General features: G+C 36.5%; 1 protein-coding gene across 5 annotated transcripts in view; it reads left to right on the top strand.

Moving 5' to 3' along the window:
- citb (citron rho-interacting serine/threonine kinase b) overlaps positions 1-21,992 on the top strand; it is a 68,512-nt gene that overhangs the window by 22,051 nt on the left and 24,469 nt on the right. For all 5 annotated transcript variants that reach the window (XM_015019040.1, XM_015019037.1, XM_015019036.1 and 2 more), the window contains exons 5-15: positions 3,809-3,979; positions 4,139-4,192; positions 4,325-4,378; positions 5,363-5,503; positions 5,931-6,056; positions 7,462-7,557; positions 7,989-8,105; positions 8,306-8,415; positions 8,653-8,827; positions 11,128-11,325; positions 11,425-11,478. In XM_015019040.1, the coding sequence (XP_014874526.1) occupies positions 3,809-3,979; positions 4,139-4,192; positions 4,325-4,378; positions 5,363-5,503; positions 5,931-6,056; positions 7,462-7,557; positions 7,989-8,105; positions 8,306-8,415; positions 8,653-8,827; positions 11,128-11,325; positions 11,425-11,478 (1,296 nt within the window). The remainder of the gene's footprint in view (positions 1-3,808; positions 3,980-4,138; positions 4,193-4,324; positions 4,379-5,362; positions 5,504-5,930; positions 6,057-7,461; positions 7,558-7,988; positions 8,106-8,305; positions 8,416-8,652; positions 8,828-11,127; positions 11,326-11,424; positions 11,479-21,992) is intronic.

Raw genomic sequence — 21,992 nt, 5'->3', positions numbered from 1 at the left:
TATATATATATATATATATGAGTGTCTATTTAAGGAGTACTTTTAATAAACAGCAGTGGGAAACAAAGTGCTATAGAAAAGCAATAGACAATAAAAAAGACAAAAAATGTCAACAGAAATTTCATTAACAGAAATTATGTTGGTTTTCTGGAATGTTGACGGTGATATAACACCAGAGATACATGCAGACATACTAAGGGGATATGTTTAAACTGATATCAGACAGATAAAAAGATGGATAAAAAGTTTAATTAAGTTCAAATCTACATATAATTCAAACAACTGGTATAAAAGTTAAAAACTTAAGCTATTAAAATAAATCAATCAATAATGGTAAAAATGATAGTAAATGTACTCATCTTAATTAATATTATTTGATATTTAAAATAAGTATGTTAAGATAACAATAAAAATATCCTAAACTAAACCAATTCAGTAAACTAAGAGTGCTGAGCTTGTTTCCAAGCTTTCACCTCCAGAGGAGCTCTCCCCCGAGACGCCACCACTCAGCTCCTTCAGACTAGCCAGCAGCAATTAGCAAACACCTGGTGGAACTGAGTATCTGCTGAGCTCATTATAGGAGCTACTTCTCAGTACAACGCTTGGTAAAACACTGTTAAAGGGCTAATAGCAGAGCCATGTTATGATGACTTCCTGAAGGCGGAGTTTCAGAAAGAGCAGGAGTTTATAAAGAGACAGAGGGCAAATTGCAAGACATTAAATTACAAAGTGAAATTTCTTTTAAGTCTTGTTTTATAACAATTGAAGGTAACATAGTTCCTTAACTGTGTTATGAAATGGTACAGTGTGCCTGGAAAGTCCATAGTACATAGTCCTTTAAGTACAAAACCTAGGTTTGGATCAAATAAAAGATCTGGGTTTTTAGTTTCATCTGAAATGGTAATTCCCCATGTTTGCAGCTTTACTGTGAGTTTGCCTCTCTGAAGGTCACTTACAATCAGTTTCCCAGAGCTTAGCCAAAAACAGACAACTTTGTACAACTTTGTGCTTGGGAAGAAAACCTAACAAAAAAGACCTCACAACACTGGAACAAATCTCAAACACTGAATCGAACAATTGCCTAATCACTGCATGAAGCCAACACTTTGGAGCATTTTTAAAACTGTAAGAGTATTGTCTGTTTCTTCTATTTTATGATGATGCATTTGTTGCTCTTGCTTATTATACTCCTCTGTGTTCCCCTTGGTGCCTCTCTGCAGGGTTCTCAACAGCAGCTAAATCCAGCTTTTCATCTTAAAAAGCATCTGTCTCCCACACTCTGTCATATGACTGTGCTGTTTATCATTTTTATTCAGAAGTCATGTGCTGTTGGATCAACAAAGTGCAGAGATCAGGGGCAGGTTTTTTTTTTTTTTTTCTGAGACAAAGAATTTGTGAAAAAGTCACTTAAAACAAGAAAAAGTTAAAAGACATGGCACTTTATGTAGCCATATGCAATGCATGTATTGCACACATTCATATGGATAATAAGAACTGACTTACATTTAGTCGTTTGTTATTGCCATTATGGTTGTGGCTTTTGTTCAGTTTTTTTGTCTAGTTTATTCTTGTGTTCTTTTCTTTGTGCATCTGGATTTATTTCTCTTAGATTAGTGCTAGTATTTTTTTTTACCTGGATTTGTAGTTTATCTGTGTCTCTATCTATTCATGTGGCCTTTACAGCTATTTATTATCTCTTATTTAGTTCTAATTCTAACAACTTTCAGTTTATTTACTTTCTAAATTTAATGGTTAAGTTACTAATCGTGACAATCGTGTTTATCGTAGGTTTAAAAATGTCTTTTTATTGATTTTATGTCTTTATTTCTCCTGGGTATTGCCTTAACTTTTGTTTTGCTTGAGCACACAAATGAGATGTGTATGCATTTATTTATTTATTTATTTATTTATTTATTTATTTATTTATTTGTTTATTTGCCTTAACAAACCTCTGATGCCTTCACATGCTGGATTTATACTGAGCTGGAATTACACACAGCTGGACTCCATTTAGACTTCTGAAGACAAATGGATGTACTAAATTATATTTAGGTGTGTCAGAGTAAAGGGGGATGAACACAAATGTATTTCAATCTGGAAAGACTCAGACGGAGAACAAGGAACAATTAAAAGATTTAATGACAGCAATGAATAACGGTTCTTTGGCGCTCGGGCCCCGGCAGCTGATTTGAGCTGAGATTTGATGTGAACTCGATGAACATCCCGATAACTGATTAGGGATGCTCTCCCCCGGGGCCCGACACTGGTGGTGGTGGTCAGGAAGGGTTCCATCCTGGAGAACCGAAGGATGAGGGTGGAGATGGGGAGGTGGTGGGTTGAACGCAGCTGGGAAGCGTCTGACGGTTTGGGTGTGGATCCTTTTATGCAGAGCCTGATTGCTGATTGAACGTGCAGGGTGAGGTCCAGGCTGAGGACGGGGATGAGCATGACGTCGATGGGTGAACGGAGGGGGCGGAGTCTTCCAGCTTGAACTTCTGCTAAAGCTCCATTTCACAAGTTTTAAAGTTTTAACAGTTAATCAAAATCCATTTATTTTGACATAGGTAATTACTTTTCTTTATTCCAACCTTGACTTAACCAAATAAAATCTCATCTCAACTGTGACTTTGCAAAACAGCAGCATCGTTTGCAAGTATCAGCTTTTACATTCATGCAGTGACATGCAGTCATACATACACCGCCTCTTCATGTAGCACTTGAACCAAGGACAAAACTGGATTGTTTTCAGGGGCTTTGTTATACAAGATAGGACACACGCTTTAAGCTGCATAGAAAATTGAGAGTCAGGTTCATTTGTTCCTGTGTTTGTTGCATTGTTTGGCTTTGAACATTTCTCACCTTTACAGACAGCCAGTTTTCAGCTTGGAAAGTGTCAAGTTAATGTTTTTAAAGTTGCAAAGATAAAAAGAAAAGGTTCACAGCTACAAATGTTCTTACCACAAATGTCTCAAGTTTGTGTTTTTAAGGGGCAGAATTATGTCATCTTTTTTGAGCTTTGCATCACATTATAATGTCATTCCCTTATCAAAAACATTCCGGGAGTATTGCTTTGATTCTTTCATGCATGTCTGAGAAATCCTATAATCTTCCGTGACAACCATTCAGCTGTGCAAAACGCCTGAGTGAACCTAGCTCCACCTTCGAGGTGCAGCTCCTCCTCTGAGCTGCAGTTTCTGGTTTTCCTCCTCACAGAGCAGCCCCCCCGCAACTCCTCTATTCAGCTCCTTCAAACTAGCCAGCAGCAATTAGCAAACATCTGGTATAACTGCTGATCTCATTATAGGAGCTATTTCACTGGTAAAAATGTTGTTAAAGGCTTAACAAAGGAGTCATGTAATTAGTTTCTGAGTTTCTGAAGGTGGAATTTCTTTTAAGCCGTATTTGATATAATATAATATAATATAATATAATATAATATAATATAATATAATATACATAGCATTTCTATAAGAATTGAATTTAACATAGTTACTTGATTGTGCTATAAAATGGCACTATGTGCCTGGAAAATACATTAAACTTCCCCTCAAAAATTTAAGTAAAAATGTTGTTGATTATTAAACTTTTAAAAATGTAACTTTTTATTGTACAAAGACGTTACATGAATGTTACTTGGATAAACCTTCCTTTTAGTATTTTATATTTTATGAAGCCACATCAAAACAAATAATCAAAATATAGAAAACATATCTTTAAATTAAACATTAGTTTATTACTTCTGTACTCAAATCTCTTCTGTCGGCTCTCCCACTATGACTTATTCATTGTTTCCTCTGCTGTTGCACAGGAGTACCAGGCTCAAGTAGAGGAGATGCGTGTTTCTATTAGGCAGCTGGAGGAGGACCTCTCTGCCGCCCGTCGCCGTAGCGACCTGTATGAGGCAGAGCTGAAGGAGTCTCGACAAGCCAACGAGGAACTGAAGAGGAAGGCTGCAGACCATCAGCACAGGATTCAGAAGGTCTTCACCGACACTGAAGCTGTTCATGATTCAAAAGTAGAAATAGAAAGTTGTGGGCCTTTTGCCATTTTAAAATGGGAGAATATTATAGTTAATGGAAATTGTAATATTAAATAATTCTGAGACGTAATTTTCATAAACATTCCTCTGTCATTACAGGCCAAAGAGCAGGGCAAAGCAGAGGTAGAGGAAATGATCACCAAACTGGAAAAGGTAGATTAAGAAGTTGCTACAGTTCTGATAAAAACTGTCTGTTGTATTTGCTAAACATCAATGTATTTTTTGTAGAAGCTTTATAAAGGATACAGGATTCTTTTCATATCCAAATGTCTGCTTTGTTCTTAGGCGAGTGCTGAGCAGCAGGTGAAGATTCAGGATCTACAAGAGAAGCTTGCGAAGGTAGAAAACTTTAAGAAGAATAATGAATAATTTATAGAGGGTTGTCATTCCAAATGCAGGAGAGAGACGTTTTACCATTTCAGATGGGTCTATATATTACCTTTTCACCTCTCCTGACCTCGTTCATTCTGTGTCTCTCTCTTGGAATCTGTTTCTTATTAACTGTCTGCTTAGAGAGCATCACGTTGTCTTTCTGAATACACTGAGGAATAGAAAGGTTCCTCTTTAATGTGCTGAATTAGATCATTTCTTCCTAACTGCCTTTTGTTTGAAATGAATATTTAAACACCTCCCATGTAGTTAAAAATAAAGGAAGTTCTGCTGACTGTACTAGTTCCACTGGCGGATTATTTCACATTGTCCCCATGTTATAAGTGAAATAATCTGCCAGTGGAACGAGTATGTTTTCATCAATATTAAGGAATTATTAACTTAAAACAAGCTCCTATTTCTTGTGCTTGTAGCTTAGCAGTCTTGTTTCAAGTGTTCAAGATATTTTTGCACTAGAAACTAGACCAAAAATATTTGGTAAGATTTTGTGTTTTTGCAGTGAAAAGGTTTGAGGGGTGAAGATTCAAATCTAACGGCAAGTAGATTTGACTCTGGACAAACCAGTTTGTTAAATAATCAGCATGTGATACTTTACCTGTACATCAGGGCTTATTAATTCCTAAAAGAGCTGGTTGATGTGATGCACTTTGTTAAATCATATTCTAAAATGAAGACTTCTCTGTTTGATTTGATGGGGTGTAAATATATATTATAAATATAATATATACTTCTATTAACTTTATTAGTTCATATAAGTATTAAGGTGGAAACGCATCAAAAGCTCACCTGAATAGTTTTTCATATATCCATAACCAAAAGAGTAATTCAAGACTGGAACATATAAAAGAAACAAAAAGTTAAAATGTAATCAGAGTAGGTAAACAAAGTAAAGTTGGTGTTTAAAATGGCCTTTAATGGCCTTTTCTTTTCCAGACATCAAAGGCCAGTGCTGAGGCCACAGACCATCTTCAGAGCATGAAAATGGCCAAAGAGCGCCTGGAGCGGGACCTGGAGAGGCTGCAGAACAAGGAGGACTCCAGCGACAGCCTGCGCAGACGTCTCCGTGAGACGGAGGTACGCGTCTGCTGCTCATCTCTGTCAGGATTTATGATGGAATCATTTATTTGGCCACATAAGGAAAAAAAAAAAACTCTGAAAGTGTTGGATAAATAAATCTGCTGCAGGATGCCACAAAGCACAAAGAGGCCTTATGTTCCCAAGAAGACAAGTTGTTGCACCCCCTGACGAACATTTGTGCTGCGACTTTGTTGTAGCATGTCAAAACGTCTCTGTGTTTCAACAAGTGTTTGGATTTCTCCATCAGAGGATCTAATTTGCAAAAATGCACAACTAACATTGTGCATTTTATAGCACAATGTTAGTTGTGATATAAAATGACATTATGTGGTTGGAAAACACATAATACTGCCCCTTTTAAATAAAACATTCCCTCATGTTTTTGTGCATTATCTTTGTTTTTTGTTTGTTTTCTTATCTTCAGGATGGAAGGAAGACTCTCGAGAACCAAGTGAAAAGGTTGGAGATTGTTGAGCGCCGTGAGACTAAACTGAAAGACGAACTTCAGAGCAAATCCCAGCAGATTCAGCAGATGGCAGAAAAGATTCTGGTAACTCACCTTTTATCTTTTCGGCTCTTATAGAGGAGTCAGAAAAGCCACAAGCGGAATAAAAGTTTGTCGTCATTTTCTGGAGAGCAGATTCATTAAAATTTCTTCTTTGGAACTATAAGTGACATGCTAAATATCGCTTTCTACTTCTGGCATAAAATTTAAATCGTCTCAACAATAAAATGTTGAGACTATTTACTCTCTTAACAGTAAATAGTAATAGGTTCTTAAGTCTTAAAATCTGACTTAAGAAAAGTCAGAGGTTATAAAGTTTTCTCTTTCTTCATGACTGAAAATCAAAAGATGCAGTAAAAATCCTTCAGGTTATTGGTGCAAGAATATCATTAAACAAAACTTTAAAAATTGCAGCATGTCTCATTTGCTATGTTATGTAACAGGTTTTCAATTCACACCACAGAATAATAAAAAATAATTTAAAAGAAGCTCTCATTTGCTCATCTCTAATGTTAGTAAATCATTCATACATGTATTTTGTCTCTGCAGGAACGTAAGCAGCCTTTATCTTGTCACTACTATTATTATTTATGTCTGTGAGAGAGCAGATAGTGTCACACAGCTCCGCAGGTCAACAGTGTTTCACTCTTTATAAAAACACAATTGATTAAAGAGTTGACATTTTAGACCATTTAGCATCTTATGTTAGCATTTAGCACCATTAACATAATTATACTGCTAGCCTAATTAGCGTGGTTAACATTACAAACTGTAAACAGTCTCTGTGTGTTTAATCAGTAGAGCCTTACATTTTCTGTGAAGGTTCTTTCTACAAGGTTCTTAACATTTTTGAGCTTCTTCTCACTTTTTATTTTTCTTTTGACAGCCTTACTGAAACTTTCCTTTGTTGCAATTTTCACACCAAAGTGTTGCTGTTAGCAACCTGTTAGCACTTAGGTTTGGTGCAAAAAAATCTGCTGTCTGCTGGTCACTAATCAAGGCCGGTCAATAATAAAAATCTTCCTGTTCCAGTCACCATCTAGCTACAGCAAGGTGGTCTGTGCTCTTCATAAGACCAATAAAGAATCCATCAAAAAGAAAAGGAGTCCATGTTTTGATAAAGAGGTTTTATGAGCTTCCTTTCTTTCTCATTTGACAAACCGAGAGCCAGCATACAGTTATGAATAATGTCTCCTGTCAACAATGCTTTATGAAAGCTGTTGCCAAAGGTGGTGCAAAGAAAACCTGCCCATGTTCATTTTGAAAGATGACTTCCTTCAGATTTCTAAATTCATAAGAAATTCCCAGCACAAGAAGTGTATAGAATATTTTCAACAATTAAAAGCTGCCATAATTAAAGTCTGTATAAAACCCAATTCACTGGGTTTGTTTATTGTTGCCTTTTGCTGCTTTTAGCCTCCGATCATCACTCGTTTGTGTTTTTGTGTAGGAGTTGGAGGAGAATCTGCGAGAGACCCAGTCGACTGCCCAACGGCTGGAAACCCATCTGAAACAGAAGGAAAAGCTCTATGAAGACAAAATAAAGGTTTGGTCACCAAATACATCAAATCACATCCCACCGGCATATCGACATTCACTTTCAGGATGTGAGAAGTTTACTAACACTTATCATCAGCATTGATTTAGAATTATTTTGGGATTTTAACAATACATTTCAAATGTTTTTCATTAGGTGGAATAATCATACAGCATACAACTTCAATGACTTGCACTGCAAAACATAACCCTCTCAAAACAAGTTGAAAAATTAAAAAACTTATTGACCCTAATCTAGTTTTTTAAAAGGATGAATGTTGGTACACCTCTCACCGTTACTGTATATTTATTGTCCATGTTTTGGCTCAGTCAGCTGTGCTTTATGCTTGGAAAATCTACACTATGTCATCTTCACACCGTTCTCTGTGCCGCTAAGTGACATCCTGGTTGTGGTTCTGTGGGCCGGCTGGCATTGAACAGGTGCTGGAGGCTCAGATGAAGGCGGACATGGCTGATAAGGAGATGCTGGAGTCCAGTCAGAGCAAATATGAGGAGGAGGTGCGGGAGAAGTGCAGCATCATCAGTGAACAGAAGGCGGTAAGAACTGACCAGCTTGGCAGCAGCGGAGATCTCAGGCTTATTTTAACGTTGATCATACTGACACATATTTTACATTTGGAAAAAAAAATCTTGTTGCACAACACAAAAAAGGAGCCTGAAACAAATTTGACCTAAATGCAACATCTGCAGAAGTTTCTAAATGTCAAATTGAAACATGTTGGGTTTTTTTTGTTCAGACCATTAATGCGATGGACTCAAAGATGAACAGCCTGGAGCAGAGAATTGCAGAGCTGTCAGAGGCTAATAAACTGGCAGCTAACAGCAGCATCTACACCCAGAAAAATATGTAAGCATCCACATAAAAACACGTCTTCCACTTAAACTATCAAACATCTCACAGATCTTCCTTTATCAAAGTGTAGGCCGCAGCTTTTCACGCCATTTTTCTGTGAAGAGTGAAGGAAGCTTGTGCACAGCCTTTAATAAATCATATCCAGCAGCTACTGCGACTGATTTAGATTGTGCCTCTGCTGCATAACCTTCTGTCAAAGCGCTTGCTCAGATCAATGTGTGATCGCATCAGGAAAGCCCAAGAAGAGATGATCTCGGAGCTTCGGCAGCAGAAGTTTTACCTGGAGTCTCAGGCCGGGAAGTTGGAAGCCCAGAACGCCAAACTGGAGGAGCATCTGGAGAAAATGAGTCAGCAGGAGCAGAGCAACAAGAGCCGCGTGCTGGAACTGGAGACTCGGCTCCGGGAGGTGAGAAGATATTTAGGGGGAGTCAAATGTGAAGCTGTTTTATTTAGCGGACATTTTCTCTCTCTCCTTTTTTTTCATGTCCTTGATAAGTAGATGTAGGATTGAACTTTATGTCTTTCAGTCTTGCTAGTTATTTTACAGTATTTCTTCTGTGATTTTGAGTTTAAGTAAAAGGGCAATTTAAAGGGCCAGTATTATATAAAACTGACTTTTTTGAGCTTTACATCATGTTGCAATGTTATTCCCTCATCAAAAATATACCTGGATTGTTGCCTTGATTCTTTCATGCATGATTGAAAAATCCTTGAATCTCCCATGGCAACCATTCAGCTGTGCAAACTCATGGTGGGACCTAGCCCCGCCTTCAAGGTGCAGCTCCTCATCAGATCTGCAGATTCCAAGCTATCAAGCTTCCACCTCAAAGAGCATCCCTCCCATTGCTCCCCCACTCAGTTCCTCCAGACTAGCCAACATAAAATAGCAAACACTATGGAACTGCACATCAGCTGAGCTCATTATAGGAGCTAGTGATTAGTAGCTCCTATATAAATGAAACATCTGTTTAAATGAAACACCTGTTTTATTTATACCAGTGCTAAAAACATTGTTTACAGGATTTATAGAAGTGCCATGTTGTGATGACTTCTTGAAGGTAGAGCTTCAGAAAGAGCAGACGTTTTTAAAGAGACAGAGGCCCAATTTAAAGGTGTTAAATTGCAAAGACATATTTGATATGTACATCTTTTTATAACAACTGAATTTAACATAGTTACTTGATTCTGCTATAAATACCACCATGTGCCTTGAAAATACATAAAACTGCCCCGTTAAGTAAACTTCATGCACTGTCCTTTCAAATTGCAAAATTGAGCTTCCATTTGTGTCAATCTGCTTCTGAATAGAAACATGCCTGTGTTATTGCATCATCTTAGCACTCCATGACTTTAACTTTTACATTTATTAGTATCATTTCTGATGTTAGTAAGCATCTGGTGTACAGCAGTTGCTGTAAATGTAGCTCATTAAAACGAGAGCTGCTGTGTTCTTTTACAGGAAATTATCTCACTTAGCAAGAAAATATTTAAACAATTTTTGAATGTCCTGTTCAATCAACCAGATTTTTTTTTCTTTTAACCCTTGAGCAAGGATGAGAAGGACCAGTTGGACTTTTCTAGCTCATATCTGATGACTGGTTATATAAAGCTCTGACCTGACAAGAGACATTTAATACCAAATCTGATCTTTTTGTTCTCGTCTTCTGATCATCACTTTTGTAGGTGCCAGGGAATGTAAAATAGAGAGTAACTCTGAGTTTTATTATTATTCGACAGCTACAAGCAAGTTATAAAAATAGTGATAGAAAAAATAATCAGAGTTCCAATGTGTAACTGCATTTTATGGTAGCAGTTAGCATAGCCAGGATTAGCTAGACAATGCTAGCTTGATTTTTGAGAAGTTTGAGATCTTTATCCTAGGTCTGAAGTTTACAAAATATTACTAACTTTTTCCAAATTCAGTCAGTGCCTATAGACAGAAGCTGAACGCTCCAAAGACTTAGAGAAACGTTGCTGTAATATGTTTAGCCTTCCTGCTAACTGCTAACATCTATCTCCCTGTAGCAGTCACACTTGTTTCAAATTATAACTTTCATGCTTCCTCAGACTTTATTTTTTAAGATGGCTAACTTTGAGTTAAACATCCTGTAGTAACTTTGACATCAAAGACTATTGTAGGAAGAACTTGTTGGTGTTTAGGTATAGCCTGTTGAAAAAATTATTACTGGCCTTTACTGATTAGGGCCAGTCAAGCTAAAAATATGCTACTTCCAGTCACCAGTAGATTGTTCAGTTCATCTCTAGCTTTTTAATTATAATTTAAATATCTACTAATCAGTGAGTTTAAATTACTTTAGCTCACCAGCTTTGCTGCTGTTCAGTGGCGCTCCCAAAGGGGGCTCAAGAAGGCCATGGCCCCCTCTTGAAAAATGGTGCCTCGCCCCAGAAAATCATGTTCAGGTCATAGGAAGGCATACAGAGCTGTCTTCTTGACTCAAAAAATACATGTAAACCCAATAAATAAGTAAATGAATGTACATATAAAAAATGTTTTTATATTGACACATTTGTTATTTTATTTTTAGTCTCTGCCCACCTAAATTTTTTTCTGATCATGTCTGGCCATGAAAATTTTCTAGAGATGCCACTGCTGTTGTCTGATCCCTGTGGAAAGCTTTGACAGGTCAACATGCCTCTGACTTTCTGGCTGCAGCTGTAAATGAGGGGATTCATTTTCTCATGTAGATTGGACTGGAGAACGAGGAGCAAAAGTTGGAAATTAAGCGCCAGGTGACAGAGTTGACCCTGTCGCTGCAAGACCGGGAATCTCAAATTACCAACCTTCAGGCGGCTCGCCACGCTCTTGAGAGCCAACTGCAGCAGGCCAAGACCGAGCTGGAAGAGACCACTGCAGAAGCTGAGGAGGAGATCACTGTTCTCAGAGTAAGGACGGCAGAAAGCAAAGAAGCATCATTCTCTAAGCTTTGGTGTCATGTCATTTTGATAGTGACGTCTCCCTGTCTCTCTTGCCATGTTTCGTAGGCACACAGAGATGAGATACAACGCAAGTATGATGCCTTGAGAGACAGCTGTGCAGTGAGTTGCTCCTTTTTTATTTTTTTCCTGCTATTTCATTGCTTCTTGTTATTGACAGCTTTCCTTCCCTGAACACCTCCTGAATCATCACACACAACTTAAATAGCCTGTTTGTGTCCCTGCAGCTCTTGCACCTCTTTTCTTTATAATATATTCCTTCTCAATAACATACTGAAATAATCTAACTTTGCGGAAAACTTTCAGTATTCTGCTAATGTTGCAAAAATACAATTTTACGATTGCAGTGTTTCTTTTCAATAAGAAACCAATTAAAATTACACGGGAGTAATTAAAAAACACGCCACGCCTCCAACTACTTCCTGTCTTCTTCTTCTTCGTGGTTTGCACCAGTGGCAACAACTCCATGTTAATTATGGGACTCGTGTGATGTAAAAAAAAAAAAAAAAGAAAGTTTCCATTCCAGTTATATAAAATACAGCCAAAAAAATAACCTCTTCCTAGCAGCAAAACTTTTAATCAAAAACCTTTTTTTTTTTTTCAAAATTGGTGTTTCCATTAAGCAGATTTACTTTTGAAATGTCAAATTTGCAATAATATATTCAATGGAAATGCAGCTGGGAGTAATAAAATTAAGTGCAAACATTTAAATTGTATTATGAATTCAATGTTTTTCAGGGCAACACAAAATCACTGTTAAAATAAATTGTTCATTTATTCATTGTTATTCCAAATGCTTTTTTAAATAGATTAATTCTCAAGTTTATTAATTGCTCTAGTGAAAGTATTGAGTATATTATCAAGATTAACTGTGAAATGATAGAAATGTGATAACCAAAGATTCTTCATCTCCAGTTCTGAACTGCAAATATCAATTTCAGCTCATTCAGATTTCTCTTAATCAACTTTAATTTTTTTTTTCTAGCCCTTCTGCTTTGTGCAGATATAGTCTTTAATTTTAGGAGCAGAAGCCACACTGTTTGTCCACTCTCAGCAAAATACGACTTAATATAATTTTCAAAACCAAAAGAATCACAGGGTTGACGTTTGAAGCCATTTTTAGCATATTATGCTAGTGATTAGCATGGTTAGCTTCACTGATGTTAAGCTAACTGCAAAACATTACCTAAAGATGAACCACATCATACCTTAACTATGAGTTTTGCAGAAGTTTGCTAATATTTCTAAATGAGGCTGAAAGCTCAAAAAGATCAAACGGAGCAGCTTTTTTGTTACGTGTAAAGACTTCCTGTTAGCAGACTTCCTGTTAACCCTCAGAGGAACCACTTCTGTATTTCAGCTGCCATGTATTCTTACATGGGGTTGCATGATGTCAGAAAGCATCTCATTTCAGTGTTGTTGGTGAATATTGTGATTATATTTTCCTGGCTTTTTTCTATTTTTTGTTCTTTATCTGTTTGAATTATTTGAGGTTGAGCATCTCATCTACTAAAAATATCTGGTGTGCATCAAGGACTACCCATTAGTCCAATTATATTGGAATTAATTTCACTTGAAATATGATATGCTACCAAATATTTAATCTAAACAATTATTTGAGCTTATGAAATGGCACAGGCAGCAGCTATACTCGAACGCCTTATCCTTTTCCTGACTTTGCTTTTAAACATCCAGAAATAATATAACTTTGAAATGAAAGTATTAGTTGTGAAAAGAATGGTTTAATCCAGCCATTATTGTTTGACATCTTTATTATTATTAGTGATTATATATCGAGTTTATAATGTTGAGTATGTTACCTACAGCTACCGTTTTTAGGTGGTTAGAAATTAGTCAAATTTTTAGCTTTGATCTGTTTTCTGCTCGGTGAAATGTTACTTTTATCGTTCATTGTGGTGAAAAAGGGTGAAGCCAACTTATTACTCAATAGGTGTTGTTTAAGTATCTATAGATTCTTGCACTAATACCATTAGCATCTCAGTCTGTTTTTATCCCATTGCCCTACTTTTGAGATCCTCCCACTAACAAACTGTTCAGATTGCAGTGTTCATAGATTCCTCTGTCCAGCAATCAGGCAACATCACTAAGTTTAGCAACACAAAGAGCTTCAGTACCTCTCAGTTTTCTGCATAGTGCTAGTCTGAGAGTTACTTTGTCTGTGATGCACTTTAAAACAGCAGAATTGGAAAATAAATGATCTTCTTTCAAAATAACAGGATCCATAAAATTATGATCTGCCAGGATTATCCAAAAGAACATATCCTGTTTTTATTAAAGTTTTTATCACTGTTGTTTGAATATACATTCAGTACATTAGCAAAAGTATGCATATTACTTTAAACTTTTATTTTGTTATATTATTTCTACAAACGTCAGTTTATTTTAGTAACATGCTATGTGAAAGACAGACAAAAATACTGCAAAATTGTAAAATTGAGAAAAAAAATAATACATTTTTAAAAATCTCTTCACATGTAGAAATCTGAAGTGTGCCATTTACTGTGATACCTAAAATCCAAAGCCAACACAGCAAATGCTTTTAGAAGATGCTTAAATAGTTCATAGGGCCCAACTAGATGTTTTTTAATGTCAGTATAAATCCAGCTGGTTTATTAAAGAACAAACTGCATCATGAGTGCAGCAAACTGGTCAGTGAGAAAGTTGTTGAAAAGTTTTAAAAAGCTTAATATAAGGTTTCAGCTTCTCATGGAGAATTGTTCAATCCATCATCTGAAAATAGAGTATGACACAACTACCAAAACATGGTTGTTCACCTAAACTGGCACTGGAAACAAAGAGAGCAGTAGTGAGACAACTATTAGTCCTGAACTCCACACATGTGGACTTTCTGAAAGATAGCCATAAATTGTCCTGCAGTTTCCAGCAGCCATGCAAGAGACAAGAGCAAACATGTGTAAAAGGTGCTTTGGCTTCATCAGACCAAAAATGAACATTTTATCCCCAAAACACAAATGTTGTTTACTAGCCAGAGCTGGCCCAAGGCACAAGCAAACTATGCTGCTGGTTAGGACCAATCAAACATCCTGGCCTCCCATCAATGCCTGAATTTTAACACAAATCACATGATTTGACATGTTCAGATTTGATTATTGAGAATGAGTTACTGCTAAGTTTCATTTTTAAATATTTTTTCTGAAATATTTTTAAAGTTTAAGAGCTGTTTTTCAGAATGGGACCACATTCAAAAGAAACTGAGTTGAAGCATACAAATTTTAAAACAATAAATGAAACGCATAAAAATAACTTTTGAACTGGCAGCTGTGCAGCCTTTTGTTCACTGCTGGGGTCTCTGCAAGCAGCGATTATCTCAGATGGTAACATCATATTCGCTTTGCACTCAGGGACAGTTTGTTTAAAACAAAGTTGCAGATTGTATTCTCTATATTAAATATACATAAAAATGTTAAGCTAAATTACTAGGAGCAAGAACATGAACACTTTCTTTGCATAAGATTCCAAGTGATGAGATTTCATTAGCACGGCTTGGATGATCCTCCAATGATATCTCCTGTTCTCATCCTGGGTGAACATTTTCAGAAGTGCTTCATATGATGGAGCCTCTCCACTGATGCTTTCACATCCTCTTCGTTGTAATTAGCACAGTTACATGAAGCATTAAGGTTAAGAAATGTTTTTGCCTGCTGATATATCCTGGTTTAATCAGCAGTTAATTTAAATACTCTGCCCCTTAAGCTCTGATAGAAATCTAGTATTACAAATAAATAGTGTCTACATTTTGAAGAAAACAGGAAGCTGCTTCCACAGTAAGGGAGCTTGGTGACTGAAAGCAGTCAGTAACACTTTATTTGAAGGGGTGAGCATTGGACTGACATGACACTGTCATAAACATGACATAACACCTGTCATGAACATAAAGAAGTCTTTATGAATGTTTATGACTGTTGTCATGAAGTGTCATTCGGTAAATAATGACACTTTTAATGCAAATTGCTCTAAAAGTTGCATTGAAAGACCATTAAAAATGCCAACGTTGTATTAAATTGTCATTATTTACAAAATCATGCAAAGTTGGCACTTTTAATGGACTTTTAATGCAACTTTTAAAGCAACTTTGCATTAAAAGTGTCATTATTTACCAAATGACACTTCATGACAACAGTCATAGACATTCATAAGGACTCGACAGATGTTATGTCATGTTTATGAGAGTGTTATGTCAGTCTTATGCACACCCCTACAAATAAAATTTAAAAAATTGTAGATTGGAGACGAAATAGTAAACAAATTACATTATCACAGCTTTTTATTTGGTTGAAAGGTCTGTTGCTAACTTTTGCAACTATTAGACACAATATTGACTGGACTCATAGTCTTGGTGCTTACATTTTCTACAAAGTAAACATTAGATTTCATCTTAAATTAAACATGGTGTTCTTGGACCACCATGTCCTGTTAGCAACATTAATGCTAAGACGAATCAAAAAGAGGACAAGAAGTTATATTCTGGGTGTGTTTACCTGGAATTCAACTTTTAAAACTTTGAGCTGCAACAGAAAATGAAAAGTAGTGAGTAAGTAAACTTTAAAAAAAACACTAGATGCTTCACAATAAAAATTAATAAAAAATCTAGCATAACAGAAGAGTGTAAGGTAAAGACAGAACAAAGGTAGTGATGTTTTTGTGAAGTATTTTTAAAAAAACAGAACATGTAGTTCAGAGTGCCCTGTCAACATTAGTGCCCTGGTCTGTTGTCATGGAGACTGTTTTGTTTCTAGTGTGAACATGTCAGCACCTCTGTCCAACCTCGTGTAATATTGTCACCAGTGTTTCTCCACAAAGCATTATGTCTGCAAAGTGTAACGGTACAGTTAGTTGACAGGAAGTGGAACAGGATCTCCCACGGTAACCGTTTCTCCACAACGTTGGCAGATTGGGCTGGTTTGTTTGATCCACTCTCTCCACTCGACTGATAAAGACTTGTATCTTTATCAGTCTGAACAATGTGACAGCAAATCTGATGGCTTGTTTGCAAGTTCATCACTCTTTCTTCAGCTGTGTTTACATTTCACTGGCTGAATAGTGTTTGCAGTGTGACGTGTACTGGATAATGCAGCTTCTTCATTGTTGAAAAATAATTTAGATAATGTGATAAATTACACACCCTAATTTCACACTGTACTTTTCACAGCTGATCAACCCACTTAAACAATGTATTGCAGTTACAAAAGTTGCTAGCTAACAGAGCAGAGGATGTTGCTTCATGTACATGTGATGCAGCACAGTCGAAAAAGATCGCAGAGGTGAGATGCAATGTCTATGTTTCCATTACAAATGTGTGGAAAACTTTGTCAATAATGTCGATATAAAACACAATTTCACAATTGCGGTGTTTCCAACAACAAAGAAACACAATTAAAGTCACATACAAATAATCTTATGTAGGCAAAAAGTCTACATAAGACTTGTAGCACTTTGCATCAGCAGAAGAAAACAGGCCATGCCATCGTCCTCCTGCCACTTCCTGTTGTCTTCTTTGTTGTGATACCCATTGCGGTTTTGCAAAATAAACAAATTTCGATATGACCAAAAAAACACACCTCATCCAAGCGCCAAAGAGATTTTTTCAGAACTGTTGTGTTTCCATTAAGCACGTTTATCTTTGAAATGTCAAATTGTGCAATTACATGGTGAATGGAAACGCAGGTCGACATGTGCTGCTGCTACAAAGATACAGAGTGATGTGTTTCAAGGATTTCAAGCTTTCAGATCGCATCTTTTTCTCCCGTTGGTTCATTTTGATCCTGAATAGTCTGTCTGCTTTCCCACTTTGAGAAAACAGTCTTTTATCTGCTCCAGAGTTCAGACGAAAGAAGGAAACAAACTCTGGTCCATTTAAAGCAGACCAAGCGGCTCTGGAGACACACCCTTAGATATTCTGAGTCATAAGTAAATTTGCCATCTGAGAGCAGAACGCTCTGTAGAGAACACATGAAACTGTGAAGAAAGAATTTTAATTTCTTATATATTATTAACGGGAGGCCAGAACTTTACAGAAGCAACATGATTTTTCCATTAACCTTTTGTCTAAGGTTGCCACATTTCAAGTGGAAAAGTAAAAGCAGGGCTGTCACTACTTTTACTGAGCAGACAGCAAACTCCTGCAGCACTTTGCATCAGCACAAGTTATATAAAAAAAAGATGGTCGCAAGAAGTATTGAGATTCATATTTAGTATTCTAAGTGCTTTTTAAATTTGATTATTTAACATTATAAAAAACTGAAAAACAAATGGTAATAGGACATAATAGGAATAATAGTAATAGGAAATTCAGATGATGGATGTAAATATGCAGATTCACACAAAGGTAAAATATAACAATAAATATAAGAAACTTAAGACTGTACTGTACAGTCTGGACAAAATTACAACCTGAAATAACACAAAAATGTAGGATAATATAAAAATGTGTTACCAACTGTATTCAGTATCTAAATATATCAAATATATTGGTAAATGCTCCATTTATCATTAATTAAAGGCAGCTACAAACATGTCGGTTTTTAGCCTTGATTTAAAGGAGCTTGGTGTTTTCAGCTGTTTTGCAGTTTTCTAGAAGTTTGTTCTGGATTTGCGGAGTAAGTGTACATTTATTCAGTTTTCATACATTGTTAAATGTAAGTAGAGTTTCCATCATTGTGTTATTAACATGGTTTTTATGTATTTGTCCATATTTAGAGTATTTAAAATGAATTACACAATGTATTCATCAATTAAAGGGTTATTCTGTATTTTAGGAATAAGTGGCAAACCAGCTCTAATCAGATTGCTCACATTTTGGATCAGTTGAAAGTGTCTTTCTGAACTTTTTCAAATCATCCAGACCTTAAGGAAAGACAAGGACATGTTATAGTCATATACAACAAATCTGTCAAAACCTCGTCGGTTCAGAATAAAGACTCCATTTTGAGTTTGGCAATAGATTACTTATCAATTCCCTGCTTAGTCATACTCAGAGGAAGGCGAAGATCTATTGGCATTTTGCAGCTTCAGCTCACAGTAAATGTTAATTACAATCAAGGAAACTGACACCCACAGCTTCCACAAATAGAATCGAGCTATTTGCATTCAACAGCGTTGAGGAAGTAAATCTCTCAATGCAATTTACTGCAGTTCTGAAAGTTGCTCAATTGATTTGATTGCCAGTTGAGTCGAGTAAATATAGATGCATGACAGATCACCCCTGCAGCCCTCACACAGTTTATCTCGCGCCCCGCCTTTTGGATTCAGTGGATGTTGTCAGTCCCCTTCCATTCCTTAGAGGAGCTGACGCACTGAGTCAGTGCTGAGTAGACAGCTAATTTATGTACTTAAAAGCTCTGCTTCTTTCTTCTGCCTCCTTGAAGTTCTGCATGGTTTACATGTTCCTGTTAGAGCCGAGAGCAAAAGGCTTTTAGCTTGGAGCCTCATCAGTCTAACCCTCATTTCTCCTGCCATACCAGCTTGTGAATATCTGATGGAGAAAATGGACCTTATGCTAATGAAACGATTGGCCCACTTCTACTTCTGAATACCTGGACTAAATAAGCAAGATATCTTGCTAAAATGATGAATGCATTATATCACTATCCTAATGTGCTTCATGTAACACTGGAGTCTAATTGTTGGGGGGTAAAGCTGCAGTATGTAACTTTTATTTAAAAAAATGTTTTTACATGACATTAAAACTGTCACCATGTCGTCACAGTATAAAATGAGACAGATAAAATGTAAAAAAATCAAGTTCCTCCAACTCCTCTCTGGAAACTGTTTGTTTTTTTTTTGTTTTTTTTACTGTGGTGAAAAAAAATGCAGTCGAAAACAACCAATCAGAGCCTAGAGGAGGGTCTTAGTGTTGTCAATCATCTCTATGAACTGCTGAATGTGCTAATAGAGGAGAAACTAATGTTTATTCATGACTGATTATTAACCTGTAATTGATGAATAAATGGTCATGACCACTGACAGCACTAAGACTCACCTCTTGACTCTGATTGGTTGTTTCTAGTTCTTGTCTGGGACAAGGGAGAGGAGCTTGATATTATTATTATTATTATTTTTTTCTACAGATTATCTGTCTCATATTACATTGCCCCTGCAGTGACAGTTTCGGTCAAATGAAATAAACACATCCATACACAATGTAAGACTTTCTCTGGGTTAGAAATGGCAAAATGCCACTTTATCACTTTACAGAGATTAGTTTGGCTAAAAGAATTAAATTCCTTCTTCGTTGTTCATACAGTTCATCTCGTCTTAGAATTAGAAACTGAGTGGCTCTCCTCAGCAGATAGCTGAGCTGTGATCTGGTTTTATGGTTTTACTCTACCTTTCAGAAACAGAGGGAGCTGATTCATTCAGTTCTTTCACAAGCTGTTCTTGGTAATGTTTTAGACTCCGGCTGTGATTATTGGATTGCTGGGATGAGTTTGAAGATTAGCTGTTAGTCTCTGTTATATCGCTTACTTAATTTGATAACACTTATGCTTAGAATATGCGTTGTGCATATTCTGCTATTGTTAGGGTCTAAACACAACACAGACAAACTCACATGAACTGTTTAGTGAAATCTGACTCTCATTCAGCAAAAATAGAAGAATTTATTAACGCAGTATTAGTAGCTGCGATTCCATTAACCATGAAGTCATGTAAATTGAAATCACAAAAACACCCATTTTTGAAAAAAGCTCATGTTTTTCAAGCTCAAGTTTTAGCACTAGGGTGAGGTGGTTTTTCAGCAGTATTAAAACAGATGTATTTTGCAAAATTGAATGAAATAATTGTGGAAATACTTTTTTCCACATCACATGAGTCACATGACCAACAGCTGGATGTTACTACTGGTGGAAACAACAAAGACTTATTTTATTTTTATTTTATTTTATTTGTTTTAGACAATGTGCATCTGACGCCACTAGAGCTCTCACAGCATCGTACAGTCATAAAAAGTTGTGTGTCATTCCAACGTGTCGAATCCTTATATATTCTGTAAAATCACAGACTAGTTTATCCAAAACGCCACCTAAGGGAGGCTTGTCGCTCCAACGCCTGAATAAGAGGCCGATGCCTCTTCTGATGGCTGATAGTTTAGTTCTGAATTATGAATATTTCTCATCTCAGCTGTTTACATCCGTTGCTACCATAATTATTAATGATTTATTGAACAAACGTATTCATGTCATTTTAATTGCGTTTCCTATTTAATGCAAACACTGCAATTGTGAAACAGTTTTTTTTGTTTTTTGTTTTTTTAACATTAACAAAATATTGACAAAGATTGGGTAAGAAATCAGTAAAACCCAGAGAAAGCTGTAGTAATGCACTACAGGGAGAGCTATCACTCAAAAGGCCTGCACTGACTCTTGACTCCCGGTCAAGTAGGTAGTGCATGTGGCATCAGCCGTCCCACACAACTCCCAGGGGAAAGGCTCAGGCATGGGGTCTGGAGAGCAACAGCTGTTTCTGCAATAAGTACATTTAAGTGCCTCATCACTGATCTTTCTTTAGACTCTTTAGATGTTTTCAGTCGGGTTCTCTGAAAACATTTTATACATATTAGTTTCTGCACAGTCGTTGGACACAGCATTTCAGATCCAGAATTTCTTTTTCAGTACATTTGTCCAACCTTGAATAAACTTTTGCAGAAGTCAAAATTGTGGATTTTATTTTTGAGTTGCCAGGTTTTATAAATTAATTAGTAGTGAGATATTTACTAGTTTTGATTGCCTTTAGACCACTTCAACTAATGGAAGAATCACTACAATATTTGAAGGATTACATGCAGGTCTCTGCAGTCAGACCAATCGATTCTGCCTCTGTGTCAAAGCAGGGTGTTTTATAAACCTGGCAGCCCACCAGACAAAGCATTGTTTATTTTAAATAGGGTTTTTTATACACCAATAACAGCTATAGCAAAGACTTATTAAGCTAGGTTTATAGTTGATGATGCCTGCTTGTGTGCCTCCATATTTTTGTAACTCATCATTTAACACAGAAACGGTTTGGGCCGCTGGTGAACTCCTCTGGTGCCCCTACCATCGGGCTTAGCAGGTTTTCTGGGGAAAACTCTGTCAACCTTAAAACAAGTAACCTGCAAACATGAGAGTGATGTTCCCAAAACCCAGTATGAAGCCATGAATGACTAAACACAGGAAACACCACCGGCTGCCAGAGATGCAGTCAGAAACACTGAAACACAACAACGAATTTACTGTTTTTAAGCTGAAGTTGAGAAAACAGTAAGTCAATGAACTTTTGGCTCTACAAATGTAATAAGTGTAAAAATATCTTGTGAAGAATTATTCACACATGGAGACAAACTACAACCAACTGCATTTTAATGTGGAATTTAAACAAATCCTCTTTAAGACATGCAGTAGTTTAACAGCATTTTGGGACCTAAACCACATCAGCAAAACGGTACTAATTAGGAGACGACAATTCATCAGACCTCAGTGGGTGAATTGAAAGCTAAACTAACCGGGGTAAATACATTTTTATATATACCCATCATTTTTGCTCTCATTTTTCATCTTTTTTTTTACGTTTAGATATAATTGATCTTACCATATAATATT

The sequence above is a fragment of the Poecilia latipinna genome, unplaced genomic scaffold (assembly GCF_001443285.1).
Source record: "Poecilia latipinna isolate Pla-1442-1.1 unplaced genomic scaffold, P_latipinna-1.0 Scaffold2360, whole genome shotgun sequence".
NCBI classification, from domain to species: domain Eukaryota; kingdom Metazoa; phylum Chordata; class Actinopteri; order Cyprinodontiformes; family Poeciliidae; genus Poecilia; species Poecilia latipinna.
This window is presented reverse-complemented; position numbering and strand designations above follow the sequence as displayed.